Source organism: Rhopilema esculentum, chromosome 2, assembly GCF_057945365.1.
Source record: "Rhopilema esculentum isolate cy_ngs chromosome 2, ASM5794536v1, whole genome shotgun sequence".
In the NCBI taxonomy this organism is placed as follows: domain Eukaryota; kingdom Metazoa; phylum Cnidaria; class Scyphozoa; order Rhizostomeae; family Rhizostomatidae; genus Rhopilema; species Rhopilema esculentum.
The window spans coordinates 5309267-5326444 of record NC_142816.1 but is presented as its reverse complement, the minus strand read 5'-3'; the positions used below and the strand labels follow the sequence as shown (position 1 = coordinate 5326444).

At 39.4% G+C, this 17178-nt stretch overlaps 1 protein-coding gene across 1 annotated transcript; it reads right to left on the bottom strand.

Moving 5' to 3' along the window:
* Positions 1-4: 4 nt before the first annotated feature.
* On the bottom strand, positions 5-16943 carry LOC135695600 (uncharacterized). Its single transcript, XM_065214734.2, has 9 exons — positions 15429-16943; positions 12551-12878; positions 10790-10990; positions 9390-9580; positions 8687-8881; positions 6975-7169; positions 4505-4618; positions 3172-3297; positions 5-2293 (listed from the first exon to the last, which is right to left on the bottom strand). The coding sequence occupies exons 2-9, from the start codon at positions 12823-12825 to the stop codon at positions 2151-2153; spliced, it is 1440 nt and encodes a 479-aa protein (XP_065070806.2). The 5' UTR covers positions 12826-12878; positions 15429-16943; the 3' UTR covers positions 5-2150.
* Between the last annotated feature and the right edge of the window lie 235 nt (positions 16944-17178).

The following is a 17178-nucleotide window of genomic DNA, read 5'->3' as shown; positions in this document are numbered from 1 at the left end:
AAACTCAAACTCAAAATCTTTATCAGCAAAAACAAGCATTAATTACAGTATACCAAACACTAAAAGATGAAATACAAAAAATTTGCAATTTCGAAAATTTAGATAAGTAAGTACACAGATAAATTAGTTTTGTTATCATATCGTTTTGTTACCATGTGCATTTATCGAAGAATTAGGAATTTATCCCAACATAAATGCTGCAAACTGGCTTGGCATCTGTTCACAAATCGATGGCCAAGCAGAATCTAAAAATTCGAAGTGACAAGTTTTGAAAGAAGATATCGCTACTTCCGTGTTTGTTTGTAGAGGCAGTGGCGTGGTCGGCAGGGGGGCCAGGGGGCCATGGCCCCCCTGAATAGGGGTGCAAATGGAGGTAAGGGGGCGCCAAAATTGTTTGCTTGTAATATTTGGCTAGGAACATCAAAAATGATCGTGCACGGGTAGAACACTTCCCTGTAACTTGCTGTGAATAATCTAATAAGACATGTGATTCTACAATCGAAGCATGTTGCGCTGCCATGACCCAATCAACATTTGTTTCATATGTTTTCGTGTTAACTATGTACGTGGCTTCATGTTTAGCACGCCAACTAACGAAGATTTTACGTATGCCAAAAATTGTTTCTATTAATTTGTACTCGGAAAGCCAAAAAGCCTGAGTGTACGCCAAAGATCTTCGGGCCAAAGTACATGGAATGCACCCTGGCAATCAATACAGCAGCTTCTTGTTTTTAACATCGATGTGAACCAAAGGTCACCCTTTTTTCCCCAGCGCATGAATCCTCCCCTCCCAAATTTTTTAAAAAAGTCAAAAATCAATGTTTTGCTGAGCATCATAGTAATTTGTTAAATTTTAGTCTGGGAGATGCATTTTTAGCCATTCTAGAAGGCTTGATTTCAAAAATTTTCTTGCGCGTCAGACCAAACCATGGTGGGTTCTCCTTTATCACTAAACTTGATCTTTTGCCCAACCCCAGATTCAACTTTGTGTTGCCGCCTCTGTCCGATTCAATAGTGCGATTCAATGCTTGAAACTGTCAAGTTTTTTTAAAGAACTACTATTTAATAACTACTAAGAATAACAATTTTGAACCATGTTTGCATATCATACATTATATATGCGATGACACTAGGCTGATAAAATCGCCCATAAGCAGTGGCGAAGTGGACTAAGGTTGCCTTTAGTTAAAAAACTAAGGAGCCCGAAACAAAAATTTGCTCTACGTTATTTTACTCTGAAGCTGGTTTTCTGGATATAATAAACGAGTAGCCTGTATGAAACATCAGTGACGTCTGCATTTCTAAGTGTGGGAATCACGAGATACAGTCACGTTGAGAAGAAGGACAACCTCAGTGTCCTAAAAAAGTACATTCGAATGATAAGTAAAAACAGGTATAACTACAATTCTTGATGGCTCTCAAGTTTCACCCTGAAGTAAAGGCTACCAAATCAAAGACACTTGGTATCATTCAATATGACTGTATGAATTGGAAGTACTACAGTTATAAATTTGGGGTCGTCCGTACTAAATGGCACCTTTGCCTTCGGGTTGAGGGAGACCCCCATCTAATTTCATGTTGTTTGTTTTTTTTAAAGTTATATGGATTCAGTGGATTCAAATACTCTTTTGTGGAATATCGCTTGTTCAAGAAAACCAGCATAATAACATTGAGTAAATAACCTTAAAGAATACTTTGTCGCATGAACGTACACCCAGGAGAGGGAAGCAATACTTCTTATTGATTCAGCGCGCCCTTATCATTTAGGGGGGAAGTTTTCCAATGTGATAGCGATTTCATTTGTTCAAAATGTCTACAATTTGCCACTGATGGTATGCCAACCCAATATTGCATGAGATGAGACGCTATGTACAAATATCGGTTAATTACAGCTCGATATATACTCGCTAATAACTTTTCAAGTAAGCATTAATGCATTGGTAACAGAGCGAAGAGTCTCAGTAAAAAGGGTTAAAGAGGGGAAGCTGCTGCGCCATAAAGCGGTACATGGAAAACTATTTCATTCGTTTATTTCACTTTTCAAATTTGACGTTCCTGTCTCTCTTTGTCCTCTAAGATACTTTCATAAAACTGAATCGATAAAAACTAAAGCAATTTCCATTGTATATGAATCTTATAGTTAATACATTTCACACAACTCCGCCAAGAAAACAGTTCCTTTTCACATACTTTTTTGCGATATAACCAATTACTCCAATTACTGTTGCAGCTACTGGTATGCCAATACCAAGAATCAACTCAGTTTTTGTATCTTTATCCCTTTCTTTTGAAGCTAAAAAAAAGGTTTAAGCTGGCTGGAAGGTTTTCCCTGGCAGGCACGATGGAAACAGGGGAACCAGGGATACCAATAAAATATATGAAATCAATTCTGTTCCTCGATGAGGAGAAAAACAGTTGAAAGAGCTAAGGTATCGATCTTATGTTATCATAATTTTTGAATAAGCTTTTGATACGACACAGGGTCTCCTTACGGGTAATATCGCCTGACAATTGCACCATTGCGCTGTGATTCCATCAGCGTCTGTAAATATGTCTAGCTTTATAAGGGGTAGCCTTATAAGTAAGGTTTAGTCTTGTCGAAAACCGTTGCAAAATACAATTGGTTTCTTTTTGCTATGCATACATTGCTTATCTGTCATTCAGGCATCACGGAGCGTTGAGAAAAGTGTCTGTTCCTCGATGAGGAGAAAAACAGTTGAAAGAGCTAAGGTATCGATCTTATGTTATCATAATTTTTGAATAAGCTTTTGATACGACACAGGGTCTCCTTACGGGTAATATCGCCTGACAATTGCACCATTGCGCTGTGATTCCATCAGCGTCTGTAAATATGTCTAGCTTTATAAGGGGTAGCCTTATAAGTAAGGTTTAGTCTTGTCGAAAACCGTTGCAAAATACAATTGGTTTCTTTTTGCTATGCATACATTGCTTATCTGTCATTCAGGCATCACGGAGCGTTGAGAAAAGTGGGGGGTCTAAAAAGTGGGGGGTGGCTAAAACCGTATAAAAAGAGGCTTATCTGGTAGTTTGATACTTAATGTTTGGCTTTTTTTGTAAAAAGTGGGGGGGGGGGGATACTTAATGTTTGGCATTTTAGTAAAAAACTAAAGCCACTGACTGCAAATGCAGGGCTTTAGTGTAAACACTAACCTTTATCGCTTTTGGTCTCACAATGCTTCCCAGTATACCCTGATGAGCATGAGCAAATGTATTTATTTACTTTGTCCTCGCAAGTACCTCCATTTTGGCATGGGTCACTCTGGCACTCGTTTATTCCTAAAACGAAGTTTTGTCACTCGGTAAATCTACGAAAGAGGATTTAATAAATCCATTTCCAACATTCGGAAACATTTAGTGAGAGATGCAATGCCCTTGGATTGAAATTCAATGCAATTGTCTCAATTCAACTTGAGGGGGAGGGGGAGGGTGACTAACGAAAGCTGTATTTAGCAAAATCGTTATTCACTTTAGTAAAGGTAGTTCATGCAACCTAGTTTTTAGGTGTGGGTTGCATTCTACATGCTTATTGCCTTAATGTGAACAAAGCGTTGTCTATTTAGATATTTCCGTTGGTTAAAATGATCAAGTTGACATGATTATCTTGAAGGTCTTATTCATCTGATATCTCAATGCAACTTGAAGGACTGTTAGGGAGACAAGGAGGGAGGCAAGGGAAGGCGGCAGGGTGGGAGGCAAGAGAAGGTGACAGGGAGGGAGGCAAGAAGAGGAAGCAGGGAGGAAAGCAAGAGGAGGAGGCAGGGAGGAAGGCAAGAGGAGGAGGCAGGGAGGAAGGCAAGAGGAGGAGGCAGGGAGGAAAGCAAGAGGAGGAGGCAGGGAGGAAAGCAAGAGGAGGAGGCAGAGAGGAAGGCAAGAGGCGGAAGCAGGAAGGAAGGCAAGAGGAGGAGGCAGGGAAAGAGGCAAGGGAAGGTGGAAGCGAGAGAGGCGAGAAAGAGGATTAGGCAGAGTGGGGGTAGATGGATAGGGAGAGAGGCAAAGGGAGAAGGATTGAGGAAAGAGCAAAGCATATTTTGCTTACAAATAACTGTTTGTTGACTGCAGCCCATTAGCCTAACCCGCTTCAAACAAAGCTTAAGCGAACATTGTTCGGTTAAGATAACTGGGTATCTATGATAAAAGCAAGCAGAAATGACTCATATACTGTTATATACTATTATATACTGTTTACACACAAAATACTGTTTGGGTATCTCCGCAAAAGTCTGTAGAGCATGTGCATATCAACACTTGAAAAACACAAGCATGAAAGCAGGTTCAGCTAGTGCACATATCTCGAACTTCTTCCTGTGGGACGGCCATGCAAAGTCCTACTCTGATTTTAGCATATTATTCATAAATATGAATATGAAAAAGATTTTACCTATATTGAGTGGAGTAGATTCTTTTATAAAGAAAGCAACATAATCAAGCTTTGCTGGAAAACTGAAGAATTTCGCAAGAGTTGCACTCTTGATAAAGTCCTTACCAAATTGGCAGAGAGTTCCGGTGAATCCTGGTGGGCAGCTGCAAGTCCGTGAATTACCAAAAGCAACGCATGTTCCGCCATTAATGCAAGGATTTTGAAAACATATGTCGGTGCCTGTGGAAAATAAAACAATATCAACCTGATAAATCATTATGCAGATCAGGGACGGATTTACCAGGGGTGTAGAGGGTGCGGCAACCCCCAAATATTTTAGTGTCCTTTTGACAATTTGGCTTTTTTTTGGTAAAAGTTGCTTATTTTCTCTTTCTTAAAGTTAAAAACAGAATTTTAAAAACGAGCGTTTTTATCATTTTCCAGTGACGTGAAGGGCGTGGCACCAAAATCAGATTATTCTCTAATACCTCTCCCCCTGTCAATCCTTGCCGCTTAAATCTGTATCTGATAACATCCTGCTTTAACGTCCCAAATTATTTTGACTAAGTGAAATAAATGCCCTGCAGAGTCCAGAAAAGTTGTTAACCTTCCTCGAACAAAAAACATCCAAGAAGGCAAACCTTTCTCACAAAACAATAGAAAGTGGGAGTGGCTTGGAAGTGTCATAGGAGCTTCTACTGTTTTTCGTGGACCTTCCTTCTGTCAGTGGCCGTACGTGACACTCCGGTGAGTGACTCTGATGCCTTTTTAACATATCTGCTTTATTCGCCCTTTACGACCCTCTGTTGGCTTGTTCAGGGATTTGAGAAGGCATTTGTTAGAATATTTTAAAAATTCTTTAAATTAAAAAGGGGTAGAACAACAGGCGATGTCTATACATGTACTCGTAAAACCTTTTTCAAGAGGATCCATACAAGCATATCTTGGAGAACGGATCAGAACGAGTACTGATTCACTAGGTTTAATGGTTATACAGTTTAATCAAGACTAGGGACGGGTTTTAGAGACAAATATTATGGGGGGCAATGTTAGATTTCCATTTTTAAGATACAAAATAATAGAGATAAAGAAGAAGAAGAAGATAAGGAAGATAGAGATCTTGACGTCGTTTAACTAATATCGACTACCAAAAAAATCTTTTTACCCAATCAAACTGAAATTTATATAGTGATATAAAACTATTGGGGAAGGTCGCAGATCAATCCGTCCTTTATCACTGGGTTGTCCAGCCGTTTTTTGAAAGAGGACAACTTTCAAAATTAGGTAATAACTGGAGGGCCACTCTTATATTTATACATATAGCTGCAAAATTTCTTTGGAGGAGAAAAGTAGAGATTCTTGCCCATCACAAAAAGGCGTGTATCGCTCTTTCAGGGTGTGGCCAAAAGATAAATACCCTTTAAATATGCTGCATACTTAAGTGCCATACTTTGGAAGTTCAACTACTACAGAATTGTTAATATGTTATGATTGTTGCAAACAGATTACCGGGAGATTACAGGAAAATTGCTTCTTTTGCCCAGCATGGACAAAGTGTTGGGGGTAACGCACCCCCTATACCCTCTTTCGTCTTTAGTGACGCCCCTGTTCACACGGGAACAATCGCGTATCGTTCAATAACGTTCCGTTAAAAAAAGTGGAACGCTCAGGCCTTAAAACTAAATGTGAACGGGGCCTTAGTCTTATTCTGCGATGGGTTTTCACATTTTTTTAGTTGTATGTGCCCCCAAAATAGATAAGCAAACATGCATGCTGACCTTCTTGGCACAATCTGAACTGTAAAAATTTGATTTGCTTAGAGATGTTTGACTAGAAACTTTCCTTTCAGGAAAGCTAATTTTTGAAAATGTAACTGGGCTTTAAGCTTCATCAGGCCCGTAGCCAAGAAGGTGGCATGGGTTTGCAATGCCACCCTGGATCAAGAGAATACTAGCAGTTTGCAACCCGATAATTTTGTCTCTAAATTTTTCAATGGCGTTTTTCGTCGTTGTCATTGGATTGCCACGACAATTTGAGTCAAGCTAATACTGACAGAAGAAAAATTGTTTATTGGGGTCCCTTACTATCCATTTAGGACTTAAGATGGTGTCTTGCGATCAAAAAGATTTCGCTGCTGAGCAAAAACCTGAAAAGGAAGATTGCTGAAATGCCTGCTTGCAACAGGTTTGGGGAGTTTGCCACCCCTACCCCACAGGACTGGCTACGGAAACCTATGCTGAACTACGAAAAGTAGAGGGTTGAGTTCACTGCGGTGAATTGCAACTGGCCAAATTGCGCGCGCGTTATTGCACAAGCTTTGATTGGATCTCGTTTGACCTCAGCCCGTACCGCGTCAGACAACATGGCGGGCCACATTTTGCACAAGCCGGCTTTATCAGGATAACTTGAATCTTCAACGGAATATTATTGGAAATGGTTTTAGTGACAAATCCTTCAATTATAGGGGGTTTAAGAGTGTTAAAGAAGATTGAATCAAGGGGAATCCAAATACAGTTCGAGTTAGTGAAAGTTTGACTTATCGGGGCATTCGATGAGTCGCTAGTCTGGGTACTTTGTGTCTAGATAACATACTTACTGTAGGTAATGTATCCAGTAATGAAGCCACGCTCTGTGTGTGATGGATAGGATCCGACTGGTCTATTGAAGACTATGTATGGGTATCGATTGGTAGCTGTTGTAAATCCAGGGTTGTATGTGCCACATAGCTTTCCTGTTACCGTCTGAGTCAGTTTTCGTATAACAGACATGGCTGAATAGTAGTTTGAAGATTCTAAGAATGGCACATTTTATTGAAATCATTGAAGAATCGCCAGCAGAATGTAAATATGTAGCAAATATGAAACACCGAAATACATCGAGAATAAACAACAATAAAAACACGTAAATCAGTAAAGGCTAAAATTTCGCCCCGGAATGTAAATACCTAGCATATGCAAGATAAATGGCATTAAGCAAGGGCAACACAACTCGGAGTACAGTTTTACTTGAGTCTTGAAAATAATAACGAAGTTTGAGGGGCTTATTAGCTTTCAGCTGGAGTGAAGTGCTTGGGGGTAACGCACCCCCCATACCCTCTTTCGTCTTTAGTGACGCCCCTGTTCACACGGGAACAATCGCGTATCGTTCAATAACATTCCGTTAAAAAAAGTGGAACGCTCAGGGGTTACAATCACAAGGGAAAACTTGAAATCGTTCCGTTTAGTGATACGGTACGGTACGGTACGCAGTTTGAGCGGTTTGGTACGGATTTGTTTCGTTCCCGTGTGAACAGGTGAACTGACTTGGCTAAACGCTTGCATTGCCCTACCTTGGGTAGCAAGTGAATCTGGTACCCAGTCTTCACTTGCTACCGGCAACGATCCGCAATCGTCTTAATGTGAACGGGGCCTTAGTCTTATTCTGCGATGGGTTTTCACATTTTTTTAGTTGTATGTGCCCCCAAAATAGATAAGCAAACATGCATGCTGACCTTCTTGGCACAATCTGAACTGTAAAAATTTGATTTGCTTAGAGATGTTTGACTAGAAACTTTCCTTTCAGGAAAGCTAATTTTTGAAAATGTAACTGGGCTTTAAGCTTCATCAGGCCCGTAGCCAAGAAGGTGGCATGGGTTTGCAATGCCACCCTGGATCAAGAGAATACTAGCAGTTTGCAACCCGATAATTTTGTCTCTAAATTTTTCAATGGCGTTTTTCGTCGTTGTCATTGGATTGCCACGACAATTTGAGTCAAGCTAATACTGACAGAAGAAAAATTGTTTATTGGGGTCCCTTACTATCCATTTAGGACTTAAGATGGTGTCTTGCGATCAAAAAGATTTCGCTGCTGAGCAAAAACCTGAAAAGGAAAATTGCTGAAATGCCTGCTTGCAACAGGTTTGGGGAGTTTGCCACCCCTACCCCACAGGACTGGCTACGGAAACCTATGCTGAGCTACGAAAAGTAGAGGGTTGAGTTCACTGCGGTGAATTGCAACTGGCCAAATTGCGCGCGCGTTATTGCACAAGCTTTGATTGGATCTCGTTTGACCTCAGCCCGTACCGCGTCAGACAACATGGCGGGCCACATTTTGCACAAGCCGGCTTTATCAGGATAACTTGAATCTTCAACGGAATATTATTGGAAATGGTTTTAGTGACAAATCCTTCAATTATAGGGGGTTTAAGAGTGTTAAAGAAGGTTGAATCAAGAGGAATCCAAATACAGTTCGAGTTAGTGAAAGTTTGACTTATCGGGGCATTCGATGAGTCGCTAGTCTGGGTACTTTGTGTCTAGATAACATACTTACTGTAGGTAATGTATCCAGTAATGAAGCCACGCTCTGTGTGTGATGGATAGGATCCGACTGGTCTATTGAAGACTATGTATGGGTATCGATTGGTAGCTGTTGTAAATCCAGGGTTGTATGTGCCACATAGCTTTCCTGTTACCGTCTGAGTCAGTTTTCGTATAACAGACATGGCTGAATAGTAGTTTGAAGATTCTAAAAATGGCACATTTTATTGAAATCATTGAAGAATCGCCAGCAGAATGTAAATATGTAGCAAATATGAAACACCGAAATACGTCGAGAATAAACAACAATAAAAACACGTAAATCAGTTAAGGCTAATATTTCGCCCCGGCATGTAAATACCTAGCATATGCAAGATAAATGGCATTAAGCAAGGGCAACACAACTCGGAGTACAGTTTTACTTGAGTCTTGAAAATAATAACGAAGTTTGAGGGGCTTATTAGCTTTCAGCTGGGGTGAAGTGCTTGGGGGCTCAACCACACTGGATAATGCCAAACATTTTGTTTCACTAACTTTTTGTTTCCTTTACTTTTCTAAATATTTTGCGAGTTTCCCTTCCTTTCTAAAGAACTATGTCGTTGGGCTTACTAATACGTTCCCATAAACAACATTGTACCCATCACACAGATAGATCTTCATGAGGTGGGGAGGGCTTTGAATACAGCTTTATCCAAGTTTTAAAAGTGAAATGCTACCTCGTATTTGGACGTAATCACTACTGTCGTTGCAGGCAGATGAAGTATTGCGCAAGTTCAAATCCATAACGACAATGCGTGTGTTTCTCTTTTCCTCCACATTTAGTGAATGGTAGCATGTGAGGCCATTCTTGTAGCCCTTTGGCCAACCAGAGGGATAAAATGTCCCAGCATATTTTGAATCGACATTGCTTGAAAGAAAGAGAAATAAATAGTTTCGAATATTTTACTGGTCTGGTACCAAATATGTATTATGCCAAATGTACCAAATGCATTCATGCCATCTAAAAAATGTTTTCTATTTTTATGGTGCTGATTCTCAGGGACGCCAGAATGACCCAGGGGGCAAGGGGACAGGCTTCAAAGCTTCAGAACAAGGGAATTTGAATGCATAATTTCTTAAATGGGATTTTTGCTTCAATCTTTTATGGATATTTTGAATATTTGGTGACTGGATGGCAATAAGCAAGGTGTACCACAAGGCTGTATTTTAGGCCCCTTACCTCTTTAACAAGCTTATTAGCGATATTTCCTATTTATAAGAGTCCCAGCTATTGTAGTATGCAGATAACAACGCTACTTGAACAGAACATACCAGTGTTAAAAATATTTTTACGTAGGCATAAAGTTGCTAAATGATTTGTTCAAGAATAATTCAATGTTAATTAACAATGACAAGCGCAAATTTACGAGCATCGAGTAAAAAACTAAGAGACAGGAAACAGCAACAATACAGATTGATAATGTACCGGTGAAGGAAGTGATTAAGGTTCACTTGATATTGATATAGACAGTAACCTTCAGTAATGTAGACGTAAAAGTGATGATCACTTACATGTAAGGAGGCAGGTCAAACTTACACTATCAAGGCATAGTCGTCAAACTCGTTAAACTTACGCCCCCTTGTCAAAACAAAAACAAGTTTTTGGGGCTCATTCCCCCCCTTCAAAGTCAATAGATGTTTTATTGGGCAAATTAACCCTTTATTATGCTACTGAATTTCCATGTATGAGCAATTCTATCAGTGATAGTTTGAATATTTTCATGCAGAAGACAGATAATCTTTAAAACAAATAACAAACAAATAATATAAGTATTAAGGATGTGACCATGCGTTTGGTTTGGATGTGGCTTCTAGACGTGTTCCCTTCAGCACAACCCCCCAACTAACATTTAGGACGGCACCCTTGCTTATAATATACTTGAAAATTAAATGATTCTGAATCCGACTATTCTTATTAAAAATATTCTTATAAAAAGAGTGCATGAATGCTCCAAAAATTTGGTCTAGTTCTAGCGAAGATAGAAGTCCATTTGTTTCTCCAGCAATATTTGGAGGAATTTTAGTAAAATTAAATTAAAAATTAAAAGCAAAATTAAAAAATATTTGCTTAACTTACTAGTAGCAATTGATACTTGCATAAGTATTCAGAAAATCGGTATTATAACCCTTCAGTTGGAATGTAAACTTGAAGCCTCTCCTTGTCACACTGCTGTCTGTCTTAAACACCAATGCAGCATACCCATCCGAAGAGTACATTGTAAAGAGTTTCGTCACACCAATATTGTCGGAACAATACCTTCCAATGCTTTTTCCTCTTCTGATAAGTTATAGAAAATTCAAAAAGCTTCAGAACGGAAGATCTAAAGAAGAACTACAAATTTTGAAAAGGCCTTGAATGGTAAGCAAAAAGTGTCCAGTTTTATCCCAGTTATCCTTGTGGGTGAAAGTAATAATAGCCTCTGCCAAATCTGGTTGCCGGAGCCTCGATTTTGAATTTCAATGTTGGAAGGCAATAGAGTATAAAGTGTTTGGTTTTCAGTTATTATTTGTAACAACATATAACGAAGAATAGAACGACCAAGGCCCCTGCCTCCTCCATTTCAAGGATTCTCCAACAAAAACATTGGTTAGATGATCTAATTTTGGATTTTGGAACATTTTTAAAGCAAATGAGCATTATGAAATAGCCATGCACAGGGAAAAACTTATGAATCTATTCAAAACACTTTTTTATAAGAACAAGTGTAATTATTTTCTGGCCGACTAATCTAATTTTTTCGTAAATCTTAGTCTGGATAGTTTAGGCTGGCTGTTAGTCAAGATTTAACAGCATGTCTCAAATCATTAGCAGCTTAGGTTTCTAAGGCTATTGTCAATTTTCGAATAAACATGAATTGATTATAACAGGTCTGTTCAGTTGTTCTTGATCCCCAATAGGCTAGCCTATGCTAGTCTGGAGGGGTGGGGGATCGAGCTGGCTGACTAATGGCAACAAGCGCTGACCAAGAACTGCCAAATGCTTCAAACCCTTAGGATATAAAAAATGTACATCCCAATTTTCAAAGTATCAAAGTTTTCCTTGCACAGCTAGTACAGAGAAACAGACGATATTTTCGGGTACTATGAACCCCCGACCTGTCGCTCATAAAGTTGTACGTTTAATTTTGTTTGTTGCTGTTGTTGTTGGATTTTATTGAGAGACTGGGACTCGTAGTTTTAAAGTCCTAAAAGGGTGGTTTTTATGTAAAGCAAGGCCAGCAACGTTAAGTTTTTAGATCGATTATATCGTTAAAATTTAAGTTTAATGTGTGAAAAAGGAATTTCGCACAAAGAATTGTTGAAATCTTCGGTTGCAAAAATTTGCGTCAGTGCCTCTTGAAGTATGGATTTTGGCTTCAAAACGTAGCCCCCCCCCCACCGAGGGGCTACTCCCTTTATGGCCTAACAGGGGGGTCCAGTCAGGGTCAATGTTTAAAATGTTTAAAAATTCCCCTCAAATGGTAGTGTATTTTGACAATAACCCTCAAATGGTAGCATAAAGACAGAAATTTTGTCATTGGTAGCATCCATTTATTTGTGCTTGCCTGGTCCTTCTTTGACAAATTTCATTAACTGTTGTTGATTCGGGAGAGATAAAACCTTGTTCATTGTCTATAATAAATCGCAAGCTAAACTAAGCCGTTGTGTCATTATCGAAACTGGGCCATTTGGTAAGATTCTCAAATCGACTGGACCCCCTGTCAGGCCTTAACGGGAGTACCCCCTGGGCGTTCCCTATGATAATTTCCTTTATAGCTTGAGCCATTCCCAGAGATATACAAGGTTGTCGTTTATGTTTTCAGGTCCCCCTGCAGACAAAAAAATTTATAAAACGTACAATGTAAGAAAAACTTCAACATAGTCGTGTGAACATGAAGGCATATATCCTTCAACTTCAAACAGATCCCAGCGAATCTCCAAGTAGTGCCCACTGGTGTAAGCAGCACTAGGTCGTATATAGATTGTACATAACTCGTTATTTTCGTAGTTCAAATTCCAAATATATTTCTTTGAGGATGAAGCGTAGTATGTGGTTGATTGACAGGTGGCGTCGACCGTGCCAATCAGAGCCATGACGATAATGATAACAAGCTGCAAGTTGTAACTTCTCATTCTTGTAGCCCTGTGTCCAGTCTCTAACCGGAACCTGTCCAGCACTCTGAGTTCTAGGAAATAAATAATAAACGTTTTCAGAACAAATCTAATCTGTAGTCATGACGAAAATTATATCCGAAAGTGTCCGAACAAAACCAGGAATTTCCTCTCTGAAAAAAAACGTCTCAAGCCCCGGCAAAACGACTAAACATTTCACTAAACATTTCACACAACTTTTGTTTAGTGAAAAGTTCAGTGGAAAGTTTATTCGTTTTGCCACCCTGTTTAGTGTTGTTTAGTCATGTTGAGTGTTGTTAAGCAAAGTTTGATTCTGGTAAAAAATGTTAGTGTTGTTTAGTGTTGTTTAGCAATGTTTAATCGTTTTGCCACCAATTATACATTTGTTGTGCTAGCGCAGGCGCCGTAGCTGTAGGAATCCAAATGTTTTCCAGGGTTTTTCTCGGTCTTCCCGCCTCTACGTGACCCAAAATCTCTAGAATTCCTTCATGAGACATTTGGTTCATCTCTTTGTACGCTACTGTGTCCTTTTCAACAGTCAACTTTGTTATCGATGTGCTAAAAGTACTTTCTTTTCCCTTTCTTCTATCAAATTCTTATTTTTAACCACTTCTTGCACTTGAATTCTTTTATGCTTTCATACAACAAAACAAACAACAAGCAAATTCCTATGCAAGATCCCCTACTACCCCACAGCGTCCTACATAGGTCGCAGTTCTAAAATGTTGAGCAAAGTTTAGTGAAAAGTTTAGTCACTTTTTGCCACCCTCGCTAAACTTCGCTCAACTTCACCAAACAAATGTTGAGTGAAGTGTTTAGTGAAATAAAGTCAAGAAGCTATAAAACTAATTTTAACTTATTAGTATTATTTAACTAGTAATTTCAGACTAATAAATTTAAAGCCCGTCGCAAATGAAAATGAAGAGGAAAATGTTGAGCAAAATGTCTTGCGTGTGTTTTTGCTCAGCCAAATTCTCTATTTGTGCTGATCATTTTCATTTCCAAATTCTCAATTAATCAGTTGTGCATCTGAGGAAAAAAGCTACATGTTGGGAAATTTCGCTATTCGAGGCAAATTCTTAATACAGTGTGAATGCGTTTGCGGTGTTTTACCGTGTTATCTGCCAGAAACTATAATGCTCAGATGACATGGCAAGTCCTACATCTGAAAAAGATTTTGACACAAACAATCTTCCCTATTTTGATGTGCCCCTCGCTTCTTCAAAAGGTATATACGCCCTAGTAGAAGCCCATCTCCCTCTCGCAATGTTTCGAAAAGCAGCCCTTGACTTGATCTTGTTGTATTCTCAGAAATAGGTTCTAGTTTTCTGGATAATTTTAGGCTCGAATTTTTATGCTCTTATTTCAAAATAGTTTTTCTAAAACTTCGCCATCAAAATTGTTTCGAAAAGTGACAGTGTTTATAAACACAACTGATTAGCCAAAAATATGTTCTGTTTTGTTAACATTATAGAATTTTTCAAACACACATTGCTTTTCTTCTTGTGAACTTTTAACTGAAGCTGGACATGATGACAGATACACTGAGACTCTGGCACCAAGGGTACCCCTCCCCTCGCTATGTTAGCGTGAATCCATATTTCTGAGAAAATACTGCTTCCATATAGCTTAAATTAAGATTGTGTAAGGTTCCCAAATTTATGTTGTGAGTGCATGGTAGGCAAGGCTTCGCATTCATAATAAATAAAGCTAATGGGAAAAATACTAGTGACTGCAAGGACACTCGGTGGTGTCGCCACGGGGTGGACTAGGGTAGACGTGTCCACCCCAGCTTTCCTAGAAATCGGTTTTGTAATTTATCGAAATTCTTTGAAAAGCCTCTGGGGGGCTGATAAGATCAATTTTTGTTCTTGCAAAAAGGCCCCCGTTACGAAAAAGGCTGCTTGAGAAAGTTGCTTTCCTAAAGCTGCGAAATAGGTCAAAAATGCATTTCCAACGTTTTCCGTCTGAACCTCTGAAGTATGGGGCAGAGAAAATTTGTCTTTGTCCACCCTAGTTTTTCGAGGTGGCGACGCCACTGAGGACACTAGTGGATACAAGCAGGTATGTGATATTGCATATATGATAGAAAAACTCAGATTGTTATATTAATATAACTCTGACATACAATATAGAAACACGAATTGTGATATGAAAAACATATATACACTGTGATCTAATTGATCTAACATGACAGTACGGGACACTTTTCTGACTATTTTTTCTAGGCCAGTTTTCGTGTGCTTGGCCAGGTCAGATCTCGTGGGCTTTGTCAGTTTTTGGGCTTGGTCAGTTTTCGTGGCTTTTGGCCAGTAAACTTCACTGTTTAATGTTTTAGTGAAAATTTTTAGAGGAAAACGAAATGTTCCTAGATGCATCGCCATGAAAACACTCTTGTTTCAAAGGCTGTGTTCAGTTGTCATGACAGCTGCAAATTTCTGATCAAAATGCAATTATCAACAAACCTTGCTGAAAGGAGCGGGGCGACGGTCCTTCCCGCCCCCCTTTTGGCGATCCACCTCTAGAATAAGCACGTAAAATAAAACAGCTTATCGACACTAGAATTTTTCAAAAGAGATTGACACTAAAGAGTAGAGACTCACCTTTTTTCTCTTTTCTTGATCCCGTTTGTTGCCTACTCGTTGATAGGTCTTATACTGATTACAATACTGCAAAGCGTTATGCAGAGGGTTTGCTGTAACGTGACTCTTTGCACACCACAAATCTAGATTTTTAAGAATTCGAGTTCACGAAGTGATAGTGTCTATAGAAATAGATGTCATGCTCCGGTGGTTCTTTCCTGACAGTCAATTGTTTCCGCGATCCACTTTTCGTAGAATCTTCTTATCTGTTGCTTTGCATTGATGCCATTTAAGGCACATATATTGTTTATTCTTTTTCTCGGTTTGTGAAAAACACCCCATTAATGTCCTTGTATCACAAAAGGTACTGCATACAGATAAATTATTACTCCCAATACTAATACGAGTTAAAGGTGAGAGCGGAGGTGTGCACTTTTCGATACAGTCCGGTACCTTTTGTGTTAGGTTTTTAGAGGATGTGGGCGTGAATGGGGGCGTTTTGAACAAACAGGGTAGATCCAGGGCCGTCGAGAGCCCGCTTGGGCCCAGGGGCGATTCACAAAACTGGACCACTTTCAGAAACTTTTCCTGTGGCCACACCTTTCAGTCTTCCTGAGAATTCAGGTTGTGCTTTTGTAGATATGGGCATCAAAAGGCATCTTATCTTGTTTGAATGTAAATAGCCGTGTGACGTAAGAGACTGCTTTTCAATCCCACCTCACGTTAATGCTTATATCTGCCTGGTGTATTTCACCAAAAGGAAACCTACCATAATTATTTCGTAAACCCTTCCTAATTTTGTTTTAAGCTCCAGACAGGCAGGCTACTTTCTTGCTCAACCCTTCCATCGTCCCCTTCCTTCCCCCACTCCCTCCAAGCAAGATTGTTTATTGAGATTTGGTGAAATAGCCGTAAATCGCGTGTGGAAAGATCGTTTATAGTAACACGTTCTCAACAACTTTGCTTGAAGAGGGAGGGAGTTTAAACACAATGGTAGTAGAAGTAAATCAATAAGCTTGTTTTGATCCCATCAATGTGGTCTCAATATATTTGTGAAGGATTGTGAAAATGCAAATTCAGATGATTTAACGATATTTACTTGTCGCTCTACAATGTTCAAAAATGAAACAACTGTGCCACACAACAACCAGCTACAACTACTGCCGAATGTCTTTGGGCATTTAACGTCAAAGCGAACTCTGCCACCCACTCTCCCTCATGGAATCATGTCTATTTACTGTAAAAAGCGAAATAGATTATGGGGTACATTTATGTGATTTGTACGATATTTGTATAGTCTATCAATATTGTTCTAGAGGGGAAAGGGGTGGAACTAGTGGTTTTCGGGGGGAAACAATCTAGAAAAACTAAGCGCAGATTGCTAAGCGTTTCAAGTTATCTTGTGAAGAATTGCCTGAGAAATAGCATTCTGAAAGTTTCTTGATATCCGCAAGGAGAATCAGCTTTATTACCTTTCTTTCTGAGGAATTCCCCCATCTACGTGGTTAGTGTAACTATCTAGTGTAATCATCCCTCCGTCCCCCCCCTCCATCCCCCATCCCCCCATCTAAGTGGTAAGTGGCTATGTTAACTCGTAAGTATAGCAATTGTGCAGGAGATGGGTCATTTCGACCTACACCCTTATTATAAAAAAAGTAACCTCGAGCTGAAAACGAATACAAGTAATATTTTGGCTACCCTGGGTGCCAGAGCCTCAGAAAGTCATAGGATGAAGAAAGGGGGAAGAAATTGCGAAAGAGAATGAAAGAGG